At 33.2% G+C, this 21,735-nt stretch overlaps 2 protein-coding genes and 2 long non-coding RNA genes across 4 annotated transcripts; 1 reads left to right on the top strand and 3 right to left on the bottom strand.

Moving 5' to 3' along the window:
* Positions 1–1,131: 1,131 nt before the first annotated feature.
* Positions 1,132–3,335, bottom strand: LOC111908759 (membrane-associated 30 kDa protein, chloroplastic-like). Its single transcript, XM_023904570.3, has 9 exons — positions 3,316–3,335; positions 3,149–3,266; positions 2,978–3,052; positions 2,817–2,887; positions 2,656–2,738; positions 2,517–2,581; positions 2,254–2,437; positions 1,897–1,943; positions 1,132–1,421 (listed from the first exon to the last, which is right to left on the bottom strand). The coding sequence occupies exons 1-7, from the start codon at positions 3,333–3,335 to the stop codon at positions 2,273–2,275; spliced, it is 597 nt and encodes a 198-aa protein (XP_023760338.3). The 3' UTR covers positions 1,132–1,421; positions 1,897–1,943; positions 2,254–2,272.
* Positions 3,336–3,594: 259 nt separating this feature from the next.
* LOC111908992 (uncharacterized) lies at positions 3,595–4,799 on the bottom strand. The gene is made up of 4 exons (XR_002856032.3): positions 4,319–4,799; positions 4,046–4,222; positions 3,770–3,874; positions 3,595–3,686 (listed from the first exon to the last, which is right to left on the bottom strand). It is a non-coding gene; the product is annotated as an uncharacterized LOC111908992 (long non-coding RNA).
* A 1,722-nt stretch (positions 4,800–6,521) lies between these two features.
* LOC111908996 (uncharacterized) lies at positions 6,522–9,682 on the top strand. The gene is made up of 3 exons (XM_023904797.3): positions 6,522–6,984; positions 7,109–7,778; positions 8,620–9,682. Exons 1-3 carry the CDS (start codon positions 6,557–6,559, stop codon positions 9,493–9,495), a joined length of 1,974 nt encoding a protein of 657 aa, XP_023760565.2. The 5' UTR covers positions 6,522–6,556; the 3' UTR covers positions 9,496–9,682.
* Positions 9,683–17,333: 7,651 nt separating this feature from the next.
* On the bottom strand, positions 17,334–19,801 carry LOC128126326 (uncharacterized). The gene is made up of 2 exons (XR_008224142.1): positions 19,357–19,801; positions 17,334–17,499 (listed from the first exon to the last, which is right to left on the bottom strand). It is a non-coding gene; the product is annotated as an uncharacterized LOC128126326 (long non-coding RNA).
* Between the last annotated feature and the right edge of the window lie 1,934 nt (positions 19,802–21,735).

The following is a 21,735-nucleotide window of genomic DNA, read 5'->3' as shown; positions in this document are numbered from 1 at the left end:
TGATGTAGAATTGATTTATTTAATTATTTATATTAAAAACTATATTGATTTGAGATTACCAAAGTATAATAACATATGTATCGTGCTTTTGAAATATCCAAGCAATAAGAGTTTTTATTACATGGTAAAATGTAGATATCATATTGTATTAAAATTAAAGTAAATAATTTAGTACTTAAAAAAGCTTGAAGTTAGTGTTAAATTTGTTAAAACATTAAACAATATAAATTTTATAGTTCACACCAATAATTTTTATGAATAAAAGCTTCGGGTTTTAAGCAAATACTCATTAATTTGTGATGTTCAAAAAACTGTTGAATTTGTTGTGATGCTCAAAAACTAATTACATTCTTTTTAAACTAAGATTTGGGCTTATAAACTTAAAGGTGTGAGCTTATTTTTTTGTGATTATATATCTTAACGTTAGTTATGTTATATTTAAATAGAAAAACAGATAGTTGTATTTTCGAAAATTTAGTCTATCAAACATCAAAATATTAAGAATAATAACATGAAAAATAGCGCTTTAATGTGGATAGATTTTCTAGGTGATTTATTATTGGAAGCTGTAAGGTTTATTTATATTAAAAACTATATTGATTTGAGATGCCCAAAGTATAATAACATATGTATCGAACTTTTGAAATATCCAAGCAATAAGAGTTTTTATTACATGGTTTATTTATTAAATATTACAGAAAACCTAAAACATATATTAATAACAAATAATATTTATTAATAAAAATGTAACTTGTCAAATAAAAAAAAGTCTAATTGTATAAATTATAATAAATTATTATATCTAAAACCCATCAATAATAATAATAATAATAATAATAATAATAATAATAAAGATAATATATAGTATTGATAATGAAGAAACAAATTGTGGTGTTTTTTCTTTGGCAAGTTTCAAAAGAACATGCCAGAATACCACAATCAATTTGATAATTAAAAGATATTTACTGATTAAAAATATTCAAAACAAATGTCCTAACTTATACATATACAAACCACACATATGCAGAATGTCAGAAACAAATAAATACACACCTAGAATTCAATTATATACATGTATTATTTGAGATAAAGAATAAGAAGATTGATCAATTTAGATAGAATACAAACAAATACATACACACATATATACAAATTATATACATGTATTATTTGAGATAAAGAATAAGAAGAGTGATCAATTTAGATAGAAGACAGAATAATATCAACAGTTGAAACAAAAGAAGTTTATCACTTCAAATAGAAGTAAGAAATAAAATATTATACACATTTGAAGTTACAAAATATAAAAGAAGTAAAGAGAACCTGAATTCGTGTCAAGAAACGCAATGAAGCAGTGTAGCAGTCTTCCCGATTCCAACTCAATGATCAAATCGTCCCAAAACCTCAACTGTGAAATTTTGCTGTGAGTTAAAAATGAAGAACATAACTTAAATTTATAGGTTGAATAATCTATTATAGAATATAATGTTGTATTTTTGGATATTGATAATCATTCCAAAATTAAGCAAATTAAAATCTTACCATGAATATTAAAATCCATACCAAAAATATTAAAAATCTTACAAAATTAACAAATATACTAATTATCAAAATCCCTACCAAAAATATTTTAAAATCATATGAAACTTAACAAATATACTCAAAAATTTAAAAACGAATATAATATTTGTCGATTTTATTTTTGGAAATATATTGTAATCTAAAAAACAGTTTAATAGATCGGTAGTCAAAACATATAATTAAGTCACTTAATCTTTACACATTACAGAATTAAAAAGTCGATACGTGTCATACAGAAACATAATAAGTGAAAAAAATAAAACAAAAAAGAAAGGGCTTACAACATTTAAATAAAACAAAAAAGAAAGGGCTTACAGTTCTTTGTTCTGTTGGAGAAGCAATTGCAAGACCAGAAGCCAAAGCTGCAACATGGAAGGGTTTATTATGATTACACTAAAGCAAAATTACAAAAAACACAAAAACACTTAACAGGAACTCAATGTGCCTTGGATTTCCTTTACAAAACAAAAAGGAGAATATGTTCATATTCTTTAATTAATACTTTACAATATTTTTATTATCTGATTGTATTTTCCTTTACAAATAGCAAGGTAGAGATAGATTACAATTTTATGGGATCTATGTATTGTTCATTTTGTGTTAAAATTCATACAGTGCAATATTTTCTGTAGATTAGGCTTTAGGGTGAATGATAATATTTTCATTTTTTACCTTTTCAACCAACGAATCTTTATACTCCACAATAAAGGGATTTCGCATTTTCGATATAAGCTCCATCTACAAGTAGAGATTGTAGATTAGTTTGGACATTTTGAAAGTAAAAGACTTTTCCAGATAGCTCATTCTTTAAGCTTGCAAGATCATCATCAACTGATGAGCTCTCCAGCATTGCAAACTGCAAAAGGGTAAATCCGTAAATTCAGAAAGAACGACTTAATCCAATAAGCTATATTATAGAGAAAAAGAAAACATACATTTCCTTCAAGATCATCAGTAGTTAGCTGATTAAGAGCTTCTGCCTGAGACTCCATAGTCATAACTAACATCAAAGAAAAAAAAGTTAAAAGGGCATTCATGTCTTTTGTTTTGTTTTAAGATAGAAAGAAATGGAACCTTTTTCTTCCATCTTCTCAAATGTTGAAAGAGCACTGCTTGTATTCACATTCCCCAACATTTCACTTACTTTTGTTGCAGTTCTATACAAAAATACATTAACTGCAACAAGTTATAGCAAAATCTCAATGTTAATTTAAAAAAAAAAAAAAAAAACTAACTTTGCAGATTGTGCAAGTGCTTTGAGAGTATCTTTCTTTGACTTAGCCTCTTGTATCTTGCTTTCTAGAATCTGTTAAGAGAAATGTATTATTACACATTTGGAAATAAGCAAAAATTTCAGATGTTGGAAACAATATTTAAAAAGAGGTGAAAAATATACCCGAGTGTTATTCACAAGATTATCCACAACACCTTTCTGTTGATCAAGTTGAGTCCTCAAAGAAGCTGCATTCTCCTGTAAAACAATACAATACAATCATATATTTTTATATAAAAGTATCAAAAATCATTATGAGTGATTTATAGATCTAAAAAAAAAATGAAGTCTTACATCATAAGATTTACGCCTCTTTAAAGCTTCACGTGCAAGATCTTTATCTCCCTTACTAAGACCAAGTTGTGGCTCATTTTTTGGTCTCTTGGCTATTGGCAAAGGAGGAGGTACCCATCTAGACAATAAAAAAAATTCAAATTCAGATTTAAGAAGATTAAACTAACCCACTGATCTTTTTCTTCATTTACAGGCTTAATCAAGTTTTTCCAATCAGGGAAGACTTTTTTCTTTCAGTTGGTTATTCAGAGATTGATACTTCTTCCATATCCTTGAGCTGAATTGATGAAAGAAGAAGAACCATGAATATGCAAAAAGAATAATAATATGAAAATCCACATATGGAAAACGACAATTGTAATTTATTCATACCAAGATGATTGGCGAAGTGTAACTGAATCACAGAAACCCTGCAGGACTGTGGCTAGAGCTAGTTCATTTTCATCATCACCTCCAGTCCTAGCATTGGTCTTCTGAGTTTTAGTGAATACAAGCTTTTCAAATGATTTGAAGCTGGTCCCAAATTAACTCCAGTCTCCTGAAACAACATAAAAATGCAACTGCATATTAGCTGCCAACTCTTGTATAATTATATAATTTTATCAATTGTTACTTTACCACCTTCATGTGCATTATATACAAGATTTCCAGATTTGGTGAGTTTCGAAGCAAACAAAGAGCACCATGAAGCTGTTCTAAAGTGAAATCCCATCCTTATCCAAAACCCTAATAATAGACAATCTAGAGTTGAGAAGATAATAATTTTTTTTTTTGTTAAAATTAGATTCAAAATCGATTTTATTTTATAGAAGAAACAGCTTAACAAATCAATTTAAAATAACAAAATAATTTAGAGAAGAAAGAAAAGGTGTTCAGCGATGGATAAGAGAAGCTTACATGTTGAGGAAGGCAATGAATTGGTGGATCTAACAGAGGAATTCCATGGAGTGGTGGAGGAAATGACTGAAGTAGCTGGAGGTTTGAACCATATAACATTTGTGATGTGTGGGTGTCGAATGGTATTAGGGCACAAGGGGTAAGGACGTCAAAAAGAATCATTCATATTTCAGTTACCTGCAAAAGAGACAAATATAGATGGAGGAGTCAAAATTAGAATGAAAAAAGAAACCTGAAACATCTAGATGAGGTGCGGAGAATGAGTAAAGAAACCTGAACATTTCTTATGTGTGGGTCTCTTTTGCTATGTTCTTCGTCGGGATGGCAGAGATGCAGACAACAAAGGACGATCGATTTCAGGTTGAGCTTCAAATCAAACCCTTAAACTGCCAAATCCGATCGATTACCACAAATGAAAATGTAACTTGTAGGCGTTAGAGATACACACAAGCAGGTGATGGTTAGGGTCGAAGTAGAAACGGCAGGAGTGACGACTTGGCCAACAAGACGGGTTGAGATAGCGATTTCCAGAACTGCTCAGCATCTGGTCAAGAAACAAAAAGACTCCTCAACACCGTTTAGGGTTTTTATGTGTGTGTGTGTGAGAGAGAGAGAGGCGATGGAGAAGTGACGGAAGAGATTGGGAGAAACGATGGCAACCGTGGACCGTCGGTGGGAGACTGGAGATCACCGCATCTTTGGTAGAGACGATGACAATAGTTTTGATGGCGGCTGTGTTTAGGAAATTAGGGTAAGGTCTAGTGTAGTGTATGCGGTGTATGTAATACGTATACGATAATAGATCCGTGTAGTGTAATAGGTATAAGATTGGTTATATGTTTATGCTTAAAATCATTGTATATGAGGTAATATATGTTATACCTCTTAATTTTCAAGAAGTGGGCAATATCCTTAATAATATAGTAAAGATATAACCACTTTTTAGAAGTATTATATCAATAACTAATAACAAAAAGTTAACAAAAAACACAATACTTGTATCTCCGATTAGAAAAGACATAACAAAAGCTAAAAAAAGTGTCTCAAACAAAAAAATGCGTCATAACACGACATAATGCACAATGACACGCCATATCACGCATTGCCACGTGTCACGCCTAACATCAACGTTATAAAGCTTTTCATAACAGCGAAGCCACGCCTCACGCCTTGGCGTGCGCCATGTCACTAATTTGTGTAAATGAACATATATCCAATAGACTCTCATTTGCAACCGACTTACTCAATTACATATGAAATGTTTTTCGGTACAAGTATTGAAATCTTGAACTATAATAGTCCAAGGTAAGTGATCAAATAATATTTTTGTTCTAAATTTCCCAAAGAAAGATGAAATATGAAAATCTTGTCAAGTTTTGACGTTCAAGATTCTATTTTTAGTAAAAATCCACGATGATCTAAATGACATACTACACAATTAAACGACTATCAATTCATTCTAAGTATTCGTTAGTGGCATGTCACTAGCATATTTCTTTTACATGGAAGATAAAAATTTTTGTATAAGATTCACATTACTTCCCCGTAATTGTTTGTATACGTCGGCAGGATATTCTAGGTTTTTATCGAAAAATCCTCAAGTAGCTATATTTTTTTCAAAATTGAGATGTCATAAAACGTATTCTCAGGTGAAATTAGTTTTAGTGTACAACTCTTTCTTTTATACAATGGTTGGTGAACATGCTCGAAATAAATAACTGGGAAGACACTTTTTTTCATTAACTAGGAACAATATATGTTTTTTTATTTCGAAATGCCAAAAACTTATTTCTTTAAATATATTTTATAATAATCAAATATGAGATTCAAACACATAACCCATATAATTTTTAAAACATAACAAAAATCATTTCATACATCCAAACTAACCAAAAAAAGGATTAAATAATACAATTTTCATCATCATAGACACCCTCCCCACACATGATTTGCATGTGTAGTTCTGTATTTTATATATGTATTATTCTTTAAAGTTTTATTAAAATGTTATATTTTAAAATACCGAAGATCGAAAAGATGATAAATTAGGTTACCGTGTTGCTTTACAAATAACAACAAACGACTCATTCCTTACACTATATCCCTAATAATAACATAATCACGTTTTTTAATAAATAGTTGCCAATTTAATAAACTCTAACCTAATTCATAATAAAAACCTCATATGATACGCATGGTTCAACATCAAGAAGGAAAAAGAAACGCCTTATTGGATTTTAAGGTATGTTTTTCTGACATAACATGCCAAATATTAAAATTTGATACTCCATAAAAAGAAAACAATTTTAAAATGAATTATTATTTGTTAGATAAAAGTTGTTGAATTTTCGAGTTATTTCAATATTTGATCATATATATACATACCTATTAGCCCTTTTAAATTGGGAACAAGAGATCGAGGGTATAATGGTAATTATAAGTCAGGTTAACATATAGCAGGTTATGATATTCATAAAACCGGTGCCTTGTTATATAATCTAAGCCGAGCCGATGGCTGTAGAGGAAATAAACATAGAGAAGAAAACAGAGAGGAACCCTTCTGCCATGGCCAAATCGGACCAAGAGAGAGAACCGGAGGATACAAAAGGGTCACCGCCGGCGACTACGGTGTGGGGGACATGGGAGGAGCTCCTCCTAGCCTACGCCGTCAACCGCTACGGCACCAAGAGCTGGGACTCCATATCCTCCGAGTTACGAAAACGGAGCTCCGCCCCGATCCTTCTCACTCCTCATCATTGTGAAGAGAAATACGGAGAACTCAAACGACGTTTCAACCAATCTGATGAAGACGACGTTGAAATGGATGACGGCAGTGATACCACGACCACCACCACTGCTATTCCTTGGCTCGACGAATTGAGAAAACTCCGAGTCCTAGAACTGCAGCGAGAACTCCAAAACTACGATCTATACATCTCGTAATAACCAAATCTTAAAATACATATAGATCTAAAACAAATCTACTGTTTATGTGCGTTTAGTATCGTTAAAAGAACATATGAGAGAGATTTGATGGTTTCCGATGTGCTTTTTTGGTGCCAGGTCTTTGCAATTGAAGGTGAAGAAATTGACAGAAGAGAGTGAAAAAACCGGTGGAGAGCCGAAGAAAAAGTCAGATTTAGGGCAACGAAATGAAGAGATTGAAATAAAAAAGGCGGAGGAAGAAGCAAAAAACGAAACGCCGGAGCCGGTGGTTTCCGGCGACGAGGATTCCGACCGAGATAACCAGTCGGTAAACGGATCGAACGGAAACCTAGAAACCGGTGTTGAAAAGTCCGAAAACGAAAACGAAAATGAAAATGAAAATGAAAACGAGAACGAAGCGAGTCCGGTTGGGACCGGAGACGAGAAGCCTGAATCGGCGGCGCTTTCACCCGTTCGTGAGGAGGATTCGTGTAACGGTAGACCGGAAGGTAAAGAAGAACCGGTGAAAACCGAACCGGATGGGGAAGCGAGCGAGGCGCCCGAGTCAATAGCCGAGTCGAAAAGTGAGGGAACAACGAAGGAAAATTCAGATGTACAAAGCTCCGCGAGTAAGTCGAAGAAAGAGAGAGTTGATAGGATGCGACGTGGCTCCATCAAAGGGGATGAACGTGAGAACGAGGATCAATCCACAGATAGTATTCCTGTTCGATCTCTGCCGTTGGTTGATTTCTTGCACAAACTTCACAAACTCGGCTCGGCTCTCTTCGATCGGCGCCTCGATAGACAGGTAATCCCTATATTTTTTTTTACCTTTTTATTTATTTAAATATTTACCTGGTAGCCGTATAAAACTGAAAATCGAAATCGGTGTAAACCCGTGTTTTCAAATTTAATCTCACAAACAAATATTTTTAGATTTTATTTTCAAATAAATATTTGGTATTCTCGTGTAGTATACTTTATTTCTTTATTATACATTTATTTATGCTTTTTTTGTTTTTTATTCATAAAACATTTTCAGTTATATTTTTTTAAAGCGCAATAGTATAGGACACTGGACATAAGGACAACGGTCCGTTTGGCGATAGCCCACATCACAACCAAATTTTCGTATACGCGAATGGTGTCGGAGCATTAAAAATCATGGATTATTTTATAGTTTTTGTTTAAGACGTAAATATTATGAGATATATTTATATATTAAAATGTTTAAAATTATATATCATTATAGAAATTGACCACTTTGGATCCCTTTATTGATTTTCTAAAATCTTTTCAAACAATTAAGATAAAAAGAAGTTTAGCTACGACAACATGTGCATGCGATGTTCTCATTATTAAAAAAAGTAACTTCATAATGCAACGGCAAAAAAAAAAAAAAAAAGGGAGGCGTATCGCATTACGATATTCGCCTATCTTACATTTTTCACATTCACATTTGATGTATATATAATTTTTGTTTTTTTTTTTTAAATAAATAAAATAATTTTGTTGTTTTTTGAAGTCCAAAAGAATTGGGTACTTTCTAATTACGGAAAATAGAGTTTATTTTTAGCTATTGATCACGTTATTTATGAACCTATTTTTCATACGAATTAATAATAAATTATTTAAATTTATGATTACAGGAAAAGCTAAGGTACAAGAACTTAATTAGGCAACACATTGATTACGAAATACTACAAACAAGGCTAAAAGAAGGGTGGTATTCCGATGGAAACGATAAATTTTTCCGAGATCTCCTTCTTCTGGTGAACAACACTCGTATATTCTTCCCAAAGGACTCGCCGGAATCCACCGCAGCCACCGACCTACAAAAGCTTATCCTGAAGGAGATGACATCGAAGAAAAAACAAAAATCCGATTCAAAATCAGCCGACAAACAAAATTCATCATCAAAACCTAAAATTCCACCGGATTCTTCGTTGCTTCTGAAACCAAAATTGACCGGTCCGATTGTTGTTTGTAGAAAAAGAAGCTCGATTACAGGTAAAGGCGATCGGAGAAAAGAGCAACCAGATCTGAAAAAGGGGAAGAATCCTTCAAGTTCTCAAGACCATGGGAAACCATCATCAGCTAATAACGAGGCTTCCGACACTAAAAACGAAAAGAAGAAGAAGCTAACGGAAGCAGAGGAGAAGAAACAAAGCGCAGCAAAGTTTTTGAATCGAATGAAACGAACGTCGTCAAACTCCAACGAGCCACTTAACTCGTTGAAAAGCAACTCGGTTGGCGGCGGCGGTGGTTATGATTCCGACAGCAAAGAGCAGAAGAGAGGCGGTGGTAGCAACAAGGGTGGCGGCGGCGGTGGTGGTGAGGGGAAGAAAGATCAAGGGTCTAAGAAGAAAGGTAAAGAACAAGGAAGTCCGGCGAAGAGGAGTGTGGGGCGGCCACCAAAGAGAGCGGCGGCACCACCTCAGGTTTTGGGGAAACGGAATAGGGAATCCGGTGAGTCTGCGGAGACGTTGGGTTCGAAACAGACGAAGAAAAGATCAAAGAGGTGACTGTATACTGTAGTGAAGTGAATTGGAATGATGGTAGGTTTATATTTTCAGGTATGATTGATTCGAAACTTATTATTAGTCTAACCCTCGGTTTATTTTGACGAATGTTTTTAACTTTTACGTTTACCAATTGACATGCTTGTTTTGGTAGTTTTATATTTAAGAAAATTAGCAATTTATCTTCTAATTTTGTATCCTTTTTGGGTTATTGGGCGAATGATTAAACTTTAAACTACTCATTTTGAGTCACAACCTTTGTCCTCATCAAATATTTATATTTATACCATCTTTGAAAAGAGCATTATTGGGTTTTTTAATAGGTTTTTATTTATTTATTTATTTATTTAACCTTTTTAACAAGTATTTGATATAAGTGGAACAGGAGAGTACGGGTTTGTACGTAAAATATTTTTTGTCAAGGGTTGATATCGATTCTATGAGATAGTCGACTGCCATTAAAATATGTTTAAACCTAATAAGGGTTATTTGGTATGAATGAGATTATAGAGAAATAGAATTAACAGGATTAGAGAATGAATGATTACATCTCATTATTATGTTTGTTGACTTAAAAGAATAAGCGATACAAACATGTTGTTTGATGTGCAATTAACCTAAACCATATATATATATATATATATATATATATATATATATATATATATATATATATATATATATATATATATATATATATATATATATATATATATATATATATATATATATATATATATATATATATATATATATATATAAAAGGCTAAAGTACGTTTGTGTTTTAGCCACTTATACGTTCGTAGATGACTTGCAAAAATCACAGATGAGTTTAATCCATCTGAGATTTTGGTGGCAAAAATTGCAATTTTGGTTTTTTTTTTTGCTATTTTTCACAAAGTAATTAATATTTTTGGTTAAATTTGCAATCTTCTCTTATTATAAACAATTTTCTTTTTTGAAGCAAACGAAACATTTTAAAATCAATATTTGGTATCAAACCTATAATCATTGTATCATGGTGTTTGTAAATTTAGTAGGTTGAAAATCTTAAATGCGGGTAAGATACGTTCGAGTGGTTGTCTTCACCACATAGGATTTTCCAGAGAGGTAATATGTCACACCCCCAAACCAGAACGGCGGAAACGTTCGGGGGCGGAGGATGTCATATTCAGTATCATAACAGTTCATAGAAAGGAAAGTACACACCACCATACATATTAAGGTTTCCAAAATGTTTACATAATTGTATTCGTTACATGTTCAAAAGATAAATACATAAACATCTTTCAAAAGAAGTAATTAACGTCAGCACGTTAATCCTCAAAAGTTGATTTCCAAACCTGCTTAGCGGTTCCCTAAGAATACATGTTATTTCAAAGAAAAAGTGTCAACAATTAAGTTGGTGAGTTCATAAGTAGTGTTTTGAGAAAATGTACGCCATTCGAAAGTTCATGTATGTTTTCCAGAAAACGCGGTATTTTCAAATGAAAAGAGTTATGATTCGTTGGGTTGAAAATGAATGTATTAGATCCAGAAAATCCCATATTTTCCCTAATAGTTGAAATATGATTTGTTGTGCTTTCCAAGAAAAACCCTTATTTTCTTATAAAAGTATGAAATGCATATGAATGTTCGTGTTATAAGTTGTAAATAGTTGCACCAAGAAAATCCCTTATTTTCCTATTAGTTGTTTGTTTTAGATGCAGGAAAAACCCTTATTTTTCTAACATAACTGACAGTCTCTAAGACAAAAAATCGCAAGCAACCGACGTGCTTAAAAGTTGTGGCATAGTTTTATATAATAAAGCTATACGAAGATCGCACTTGTTAGATGAAGAATAGTTTTAATAGCTACTCGTTCATAAAAGCATAATACCATAATAATTGTATATCCGATGAGTTTTATAACCATACTAAACATAATATGCCTGTAGCGACGTTCTTCAGGCATCGTAGCGTTATGACAAATTGTCACCCCAAAAGACGGACTGTAGCTAACAGTCAGGGCATGGGATCATGACTTCCCGTATAGATCTATACACATTTGACACGTTCTCCGAACGGAAGACTCTGGTTATAGACAGGACTTGTAGCGATACCTTCTAGCAAAAAGGCAGTGTTTGAAGATGTACTTGTCTCACGGATTCTCAACTAAGTCTGTATTAAAGTAATAGTTTTGTATGCAAAGATCATCCTTTCTCACAAAGTTTTGACAATGCATAAATCATAAGTTATTTAAAATGTATTAAAACAGTTTAACAACGAAGGATACTTTGGAATTTCTACATACTTTGTATAAATCTAGTGCATGCAAAGTATGACAAGAGTTTTCACATAGTAGTAATAAATCACAAGTGATTCATTTGATAAAAACGAGTAAAGTGAAATTTTTGATGTAGAAGACAAGTTTGTAAACAAAACATATATATGTATATGGTTATATATATATATATATATATATATATATATATATATATATATATATATATATATATATATATATATATGTATGTATAAGTTTTAAAAGATGATTTGGTATGTTTCGTAATTGTTGTTCATATTCTTACGTTTTTATTAGAAACTTTGCATGAAATAATCCTTAAGTTTGATACTAAAGACCTTTTTGTACTTATCACTTTTGTAAAAATGGTAATTAAACATATTTAAATGATTGTGTTTTAACTTCCTTAATGTATAAACATTGCTTAAAAATGTTAGAAGGTGTTAATAAATCTATAAACCACTTTTGACAGTTTTACCCTTTACTGTCCCTGTTTTTAGAAAACTCATAGAAAAATCATCGTAAGTCAAAAACTAAATCCGTCACCTCTGAGAGTTTATAAAATTAGTCTACTTTGTTCCCAATTTTTATTATGATTTTTAGTGGTCTTAAACTAGTGTGAAAATGAACATCTTCACAGACTGGTCCGAAATCACTTCTGAAATGACAGACAGTTTTATAAAAATCGCCATAAATTGTAGAAAAATCGTATGAATGCGTGCGAGTAGTCCTTAGAAAGGTATAAACTTGAACTATTTGAATATTGTAAAGTTTTGAAATATATTAAGTTTAAGATGGTCAAAACAGTCCGTGAACAGGACTCAACTTTTCTGTAGAAAGCTATCATTTAAATTTAAGTTATGTTTAGTGTTCTAACTTGTATTCCCCCCCTTAAAACTTGAAGAAAACATGAAAATGTAGGGGTATGAACTCACCTTATGTGAATACTTGAAGAATGGAAGGTTGAAGATGAACTTTTGGTTGTTGGTTTGATGCTCCAAAACAGCCACTCTTTTGGCTATGTTGCTGTCACGAAAATTTCATAGCAAAAGAGCAAGAAAAAGGGTAGTTTACTCACTGTTTTGAATCAATAATTTTGAGTATCATAACAAGTAACTTCCAGGGGTATTTTGTGGTAAAAATATCAAGCAAAAGGAAGGTGTAGATGGGTGAAATGGTGGCTGAAACACAAAAGGGACAACAACCCTTTTGTTCATGGTTTTGATGGCTTTGGAAGGAAGTTCTTGTTCTTGAAAATGAGATGAAGGTTGAGAGTAATTCCCTGGAGTATTGGCTGGTCAAATGAGGGTAAAATGAAGAGTAAATTTCGTGGATATGAAGGAGGAAAGAGTGGAAGAGGATAAGGGGACAAAACCTAGACTAGCTTGTGATGGGATGTGAGTTTAAGTGATGTGATCTTGTCTAGCCACTTGCTTGGGTGGTTGCTTAGAGATAGAGTTAGTTAACTAACTAACTACTAGTTATTTAGTTAGTTAGGAGTTCTAGTTAAGGAGAGGGAAGGTCTTAATCTCGAAAATTAGAAGAGGGATTAAGAAGCATTCTTAGTAAAATGTCTTAAGTGATTAAGCACTTATTAATTAAGTTGACACTTATCTCCACCAATTCTCTTATCTTAATTGATTTAGACATCATAAAACTTACATGAAATCAATTTAAGTCATGACCCATAACTAGTCATTCACTAGATAATAATACATATATACAAATGCATACATGTATACTTAGTATAAAATAACAATGTAGTTTTTGTGTATTTGAACTTTAATGTTTATGTTTTATTCTTTTTATTCAAAAACACTTAAATACATTCTAATTATACCTTATAATAATTCATTTTATATTTTAATTTATTTAAATATAAAATTTATTGACCAATGTATAATTTCGTGACATTTAACCGGTTAACCATATCGTTAAACACGTTTTGTCACTTTGGTTCGTATATTTGTCGAATTTAGATCCTACACAACTATTAAGCACACGTTTTACATAGAACCTAACTTAATTATCAACTAGGTACATGTTGATACAAAAATTAAGTTTGTTGCGTTCAAATGATGTTATATGCTAATTTCACAAACCGGTGATGGTTCGTAGCCATACATCATAACGAAATTTATCCATAGCTACTTGTTTTATATTTCACAGTAACTTATTTAAATAAAAGAGGTTAAATTCCTTCAACCATTCTTGATGAAATACTCATATTGCTTAATAATCAAAACATAGAATCGTACGATCGTTCCTATTTTTACCAATTGTTACATTCTCCCCCCGTTAAAAGAATTTCGCCCCGAAATTCAACTTGTAGACGGGATATCACTAAACAATTGGGGTTTTTTTTTGATCCTCGCATTCCTTAGTGAATTTCGGTCCTCGCTTGGCGTTCCAACGAGCCTTCACTATGGGCATGCTACTTTGTTTTGTCCTTTTGACCTTCTGATCCATGATTTCCACCGGTTCTTAGATGAAGTTTAGACTCCCGTTGATTTCAATTTCATCCAGTGGAATAACAAGAGTCTCATCAGACAAGCTCTTCTTCTGATCCTAGGATGCATTCAATCGTTCACGGGTTTGAATAATCTTCTCTGTAGTTTCTCGTATGATCTAGGGGCTGGTGAGGGTGTTGTTAGGAGCTTGCCTGTTAGCTATTTGCGTGTCACCTACCTCAGCCCAGCACAGAGGCGATCTACACTTGCTTCTGTAGAGAGCTTCAAATGACGCGACTTTGATATTAATGTAATAGTTGTTGTTGTATAAGGATTCGATGAATGGTTCTTCCGCTTTGTCTATCAGTTTGAGGGTGATAAAAAGGACTTCTTTAACGACTATTGAAAACATGAGGCGAATCGCCTGTCCCTTATCCAAAATGATAGATAGTGGTATACTATGCAGTCTTGCAATTTTCTTGTGATATGCTCCTGTCAGCTTTTCTATTTTTGTTTGTATCCTTGGTCGGTAGAAAGTGTGTGGGTTTGGTTGATTTGCCTACGATCGCTCAAGTGGTAGCATGTCCATCCACTGTCCTGGGTAACTTGTCATGGAGTTCATGGTATGAATCATAACTGATTCATCTATCATCTCTTTGTGTTTATAAGTCGTATATAATTAAGATTGAAAAGACAGTTGAATCGGTGATTATATTCTAAGCCCACATCCAAACAAGGAAAAGGATTTAAAGCGAAATTACCAACCCTAAGTCCGTAGAATTTTAATTATATAGGCCTCCAATATATACACTTAGTAATCATAGATTCACTAGTATGGGTCCATAGTCTCTACTTGAGTGGGGTGATTAACTTGGATGAGATGGCATTTATAACAACCCTTTTCCACAACTACTGCACTTAGGTTGATTTTTGAACTCGGGTTGTCGTACGGATGTTATTCCTAGGAGATCTTCTCGGAATATATCGAGAAGGTTACGGGCTTTTTCAACATCCATGATGTCTTTCTCTTCTTGTTTCTTATCCACAACACGGGCTAGGACGGCGTGGTACCTCCTGTGTAGGTACTTCTGAGTCTTGTTGTAAAAGGTGAGTCGGGGGATTGTGTCCGGTTTGTCACCATAGACAACGAGGGTTCTATTACTCGATGGGTTTAGGAAAATGGCCTTTTCTTAATATATGATATCGGTATGGTGAGGAAACTAACTAATACGTTGCTAAAATGAAAATGTTGTAAATTTTTATTGTGACCGGTGTTAGGATGATTTGAACGAATTGGTTGATTTAGTGTTAGAGTGCACCCTATGTACACGTCTCTAGTGCTTTTGATTATTCCAATTCTACTGTAAATATTTCGATTAATTTTTTGAGGTTTTTTTGGTTGAGAAATTGATTAAATCTACGACTCACAATACTCCTCTCCGCATTGCTATTGTATAGTATCCATGCATATATGCTATCGGGAATGAACGTACCGGAATCTCAGCGGGGTCTATTACTTCTTTCCCACGCTTTATTGCTAAAACACTTCCGACGCTCCTGACATCTTTGTTTTTAGTCTTCGGGAACTCCTTTATGAAATGTCCTAGTTCTCCACATCTGTAGCAAGTCCGACTCATCCCAGCTTTTGTGTTTTGGGCGGTCTGTTGAGCCGGCACCCTACATAAATTTGTGGTATGACCCTTTTCATTACAGTTCTTGCAGTGCATTTCCCTGCACTTTCCTTTGTGATGAAAGCTACACTTGGTGCATTTTGGCAGGTTTCCAACATATGGTCTTGTCGGCACTGAGGTAGTAGGGATGGTGGTGGTATGGAATTTCACTATTTGTTGTCTTTTGGTAGGTCCTTGATTTGGGGCGTCGTTGCAGGAACATACTCGAGGTGTCCCTGGTTGTTATTACGATTGGAACTTTCGGTGCTGTTCCCACTTTCGTTTGTGTTGTTAGCGCCGAGGTGTGCCATGACTGCTGTCACGGCGACTGTTACCGCAATTTGAAATGTTGTAGGGTCTATTTATAGAACTAGTGTTGCACCAGTATGCTGATTACCTTCATGTATCGACATGATTCTATTTCGCGAGTGGCCTCCTCTGTTCTCAGTTCTGTGATGACTGTCCAGGTTGTAGCTGTAAGGGTTCTTTGTCCTATAACAACTATCTCCTTTTCTAAGGGGTGTAGGTGATCCGTATTGTTCTCTTGATCTGCTTGCCGGTCTATGGGTGCTATGGCCCGAAGTACGGTGCAGTGAGTTTATGTCGGTTGTGGATCATCGGTTGTCCTCTCCAGTCTATATGTGTGGCTAGGTAGTTAATTGCGGGTTGCTTCCTGAAATGAGAGGTGGAGGTTCTCACACTCCTCTTGATAGGGTAAGGTTTATTGATGGTATCTCCCGAACTTCTTTCTCCATCTGGTCCCTTCTCGGAAATCTTCTTCCTCGTATTTCATCTATTGGTACTCTTCGAAATCTTCTTCTGGATCCTTCTTGATCCATCTATTGGCTTCGGTGGCAGGATAGTAGGGGTCTATGTGGAGATGAAGTCTAGCTGATATGCCTATGCGAGAATAGGGGTAAGAAGCATATGAAGAATCTAAGTGTGTGGTTCTATTGTAACGCAAAATACTCCTATAGTATTTTAAATTTGTATGTTAAAGTTTTCTTTGTATGGTTTATTGGTAAGTTTTAAATTTGTTGTCCACTACAGACACTCCTCGGCACACGTTAGTCGGCTCTCGGACAAATATAGTTGATCAGGCTATATCCTTCCCAGTTCCGATTACATGTCCCAAGGCGTACCTGCACTGCACAACTTATTTATAATACTTCTAAAATGGTCCGATGTGAAACTGTTATTAGTACGAAATGAATGCATGCTTACTTTACAAAAACTAAATAAATTTAATTTCAAAAGTATGACTCTTCTCAGAGTGTTTTTGCCCAGTTGAGTTTATAGTTGTATACCAAAAATGGTTTTGATATACTTAATTCACTATAAACGATGCTCTGATACCAATCTGTCACACCCCCAAACCAGAACGGCGGAAACGTTCGGGGGCGGAGGACGTCATATTCAGTATCATAACAGTTCATAGAAAGGAAAGTACACACCACCATACATATTAAGGTTTCCAAAATGTTTACATAATTGTATTCGTTACATGTTCAAAAGATAAATACATAAACATCTTTCAAAAGAAGTAATTAACGTCAGCACGTTAATCCTCAAAAGTTGATTTCCAAACCTGCTTAGCGGTTCCCTGAGAATACATGTTATTTCAAAGAAAAAGTGTTAACAATTAAGTTGGTGAGTTCATAAGTAGTGTTTTGAGAAAATGTACGCCATTCGAAAGTTCATGTATGTTTTCCAGAAAACGCGGTATTTTCAAATGAAAAGAGTTATGATTCGTTGGGTTGAAAATGAATGTATTAGATCCAGAAAATCCCATATTTTCCCTAATAGTTGAGATATGATTTGTTGTGCTTTCCAAGAAAAACCCTTATTTTCTTATAAAAGTATGAAATGCATATGAATGTTCGTGTTATAAGTTGTAAATAGTTGCACCAAGAAAATCCCTTATTTTCCTATTAGTTGTTTGTTTTAGATGCAGGAAAAACCCTTATTTTCCTAACATAACTGGCAGTCTCTAAGACCGAAAATCGCAAGCAACCGACGTGCTTAAAAGTTGTGGCATAGTTTTATATAATAAAGCTATACGAAGATCGCACTTGTTAGATGAAGAATAGTTTTAATAGCTACTCGTTCATAAAAGCATAATACCATAATAATTGTATATCCGATGAGTTTTATAACCATACTAAACATAATATGCCTGTAGCGACGTTCTTCAGGCATCGTAGCGTTATGACAAATTGTCACCCCAAAAGACGGACTGTAGCTAACAGTCAGGGCATGGGATCATGACTTCCCGTATAGATCTATACACATTTGACACGTTCTCTGAACGGAAGACTTTGGTTATAGACAGGACTTGTAGCGATACCTTCTAGCAAAAAGGCAGTGTTTGAAGATGTACTTGTCTCACGGATTCTCAACTAAGTCTGTATTAAAGTAATAGTTTTGTATGCAAAGATCATCCTTTCTCACAAAGTTTTGACAATGCATAAATCATAAGTTTTTTAAAATGTATTAAAACAATTTAACAACGAAGGATACTTTGGAATTTCTACATACTTTATATAAATCTAGTGCATGCAAAGTATGACAAGAGTTTTCACATAGTAGTAATAAATCACAAGGTAGTAATAAATCACAAGTGATTCATTTGATAAAAACGAGTAAAGTGAAATTTTTGATGTAGAAGACAAGTTTGTAAACAAAACATATATATGTATATGGTTATATATATATATATATATATATATATATATATATATATATATATATATATGTATAAGTTTTAAAAGATGATTTGGTATGTTTCGTAATTGTTGTTCATATTCTTACGTTTTTATTAGAAACTTTGCATGAAATAATCCTTAAGTTTGATATTAAAGACCTTTTTGTACTTATCACTTTTGTAAAAATGGTAATTAAACATATTTAAATGATTGTGTTTTAACTTCCTTAATGTATAAACATTGCTTAAAAATGTTAGAAGGTGTTAATAAATCTATAAACCACTTTTGACAGTTTTACCCTTTACTGTCCCTGTTTTTAGAAAACTCATAGAAAAATCATCGTAAGTCAAAAACTAAATCCGTCACATCTGAGAGTTTATAAAATTAGTCTACTTTGTTCCCAATTTTTATTATGATTTTTAGTGGTCTCAAACTAGTGTGAAAATGAACATCTTCACAGACTGGTCCGAAATCACTTCTGAAATGACAGGCAGTTTTATAAAAATCGCCATAAATTGTAGAAAAATCGTATGAATGCGTGCGAGTAGTCCTTAGAAAGGTATAAACTTGAACTATTTGCATATTGTAAATTTTTGAAATATATTAAGTTTAAGATGGTCAAAACAGTCCGTGAACAGGACTCAACTTTTCTGTAGAAAGCTATCATTTAAATTTAAGTTATGTTTAGTGTTCTAACTTGTATTCCCCCCCTTAAAACTTGAAGAAAACATGAAAATGTAGGGGTATGAACTCACCTTATGTGAATACTTGAAGAATGGAAGGTTGAAGATGAACTTTTGGTTGTTGGTTTGATGCTCCAAAACAGCCACTCTTTTGGCTATGTTGCTGTCACGAAAATTTCACAGCAAAAGAGCAAGAAAAAGGGTAGTTTACTCACTGTTTTGAATCAATAATTTTGAGTATCATAACAAGTAACTTCCAGGGTTATTTTGTGGTAAAAATATCAAGCAAAAGGAAGGTGTAGATGGGTGAAATGGTGGCTGAAACACAAAAGGGACAGCAACCCTTTTGTTCATGGTTTTGATGGCTTTGGAAGGAAGTTCTTGTTCTTGAAAATGAGATGAAGGTTGAGAGTAATTCCCTGGAGTATTGGCTGGTCAAATGAGGGTAAAATGAAGAGTAAATTTCGTGGATATGAAGGAGGAAAGAGTGGAAGAGGATAAGGGGACAAAACCTAGACTAGCTTGTGATGGGATGTGAGTTTAAGTGATGTGATCTTGTCTAGCCACTTGCTTGGGTGGTTGCTTAGAGATAGAGTTAGTTAACTAACTAACTACTAGTTATTTAGTTAGTTAGGAGTTCTAGTTAAGGAGAGGGAAGGTCTTAATCTCGAAAATTAGAAGAGGGATTAAGAAGCATTCTTAGTAAAATGTCTTAAGTGATTAAGCACTTATTAATTAAGTTGACACTTATCTCCACCAATTCTCTTATCTTAATTGATTTAGACATCATAAAACTTACATGAAATCAATTTAAGTCATGACCCATAACTAGTCATTCACTAGATAATAATACATATATACAAATACATACATGTATACTTAGTATAAAATAACAATGTAGTTTTTGTGTATTTGAACTTTAATGTTTATGTTTTATTCTTTTTATTCAAAAACACTTAAATACATTCTAATTATACCTTATAATAATTCATTTTATATTTTAATTTATTTAAATATAAAATTTATTGACCAATGTATAATTTCGTGACATTTAACCGGTTAATCATATCGTTAAACACGTTTTGTCACTTTGGTTCGTATATTTGTCGAATTTAGATCCTACACAACTATTAAGCACACGTTTTACATAGAACCTAGCTTAATTATCAACTAGATACATGTTGATACAAAAATTAAGTTTGTTGCGTTCAAATGATGTTATATGCTAATTTCACAAACCGGTGATGGTTCGTAGCCATACATCATAACGAAATTTATCCATAGCTACTTGTTTTATATTTCACAGCAACTTATTTAAATAAAAGAGGTTAAATTCCTTCAACCATTCTTGATGATATACTCATATTGCTTAATAATCAAAACATAGCATCGTACGATCGTTCCTATTTTTACCAATTGTTACATAATAATAAAAAATTGAAAATTACATTGTTAAAAAATAAAAGTAAAATGCTATACTAAACAAACAAATGGATAAACATTTGCGTTAAATTTATAAATTAAAATGGTTTCAAGACTACACACAACTTAAAATAGATTGAAAAAAATCGGACTTAATTATTACAAGCTTACAACCCACCAAACCGGTCAAAGTTCCGAAACATGTAAAAATGTTACGTTATTAGAAGTTAACATTATGAAAGTGATTAATTGCAATTTACAAAGAAGTGACACATAAATGAATTTATCATTGCTTGAAGATTGTAAAAATGAAAAAATTATCAATATTGTAATTTGGTTATATTTAAAGGTTTTTATGGTGTGATCTGATAGACGCAAAGAAAGTATTCACCGAAATAAATTAATCACCGTCCGAAAACTCTTTATAGCCGCCGTGTTGCGCGGGCACACTACTAGTTTTATTTTTCAATTAATTTCATTAAAACATTAACGCATAACTACTACATAATAGGACATAAAATGCATAGGGGTACATTAATAACTACTTCTACACCCTTTCATTTGGTATTTCCCATTGCACATGTGATGGCAATGAATTCGCCGTCTCATATCCGAATGCAGCTTGATACACGACAAAAGTCAACTTATAATCAACCATTTCGTGAATGACTGCAGATGTACGGGTTCCTAGAGATGCTATATCGTGGCCACAAGGTATACCGCTTTTTTGCCATTTCCCACAACTACATACCTTACGTTCAAGTTGTACTTTGCTGGTGTCGAACTCGTCATCGATTTCAAATATATCCCCATAAATACTGTCACACCCCAAAACCGGAACGGCGGAAACGTTCTGGGGGTGGATGACGTCATGTCAAGTATCACAACACATGCATTATAGTAATTAAAGTACAACAAAACATTGCATTAATAGTAATAATTTTACATGGTTACATTAATACATCAAAGTAATACAAGTATTAGAATAAATACAGTGCGGTACTAAGCTATCTTCATCAACAGCTCCGG

This window comes from Lactuca sativa, chromosome 5 (assembly GCF_002870075.4).
Source record: "Lactuca sativa cultivar Salinas chromosome 5, Lsat_Salinas_v11, whole genome shotgun sequence".
Classification (NCBI taxonomy): Eukaryota; Viridiplantae; Streptophyta; class Magnoliopsida; order Asterales; family Asteraceae; genus Lactuca; species Lactuca sativa.
This window is presented reverse-complemented; position numbering and strand designations above follow the sequence as displayed.

Coding starts and splice junctions, on each gene's coding strand:
- LOC111908996 (XM_023904797.3), top strand. CDS start 6,557: ATGGCTGTAGAGGAAATAAACATAGAGAAGAAAACAGAGAGGAACCCT. Junction 6,985..7,108: donor AACTACGATCTATACATCTC/GTAATAACCAAA, acceptor TTTTGGTGCCAG/GTCTTTGCAATTGAAGGTGA. Junction 7,779..8,619: donor ATCGGCGCCTCGATAGACAG/GTAATCCCTATA, acceptor TTATGATTACAG/GAAAAGCTAAGGTACAAGAA.
- LOC111908759 (XM_023904570.3), bottom strand. CDS start 3,335: ATGAAGAAAAAGATCAGTGG. Junction 3,267..3,315: donor ATGAAGAAAAAGATCAGTGG/GTTAGTTTAATC, acceptor TTTATTGTCTAG/ATGGGTACCTCCTCCTTTGC. Junction 2,739..2,816: donor GCACTTGCACAATCTGCAAA/GTTAGTTTTTTT, acceptor ATTTTTGTATAG/AACTGCAACAAAAGTAAGTG.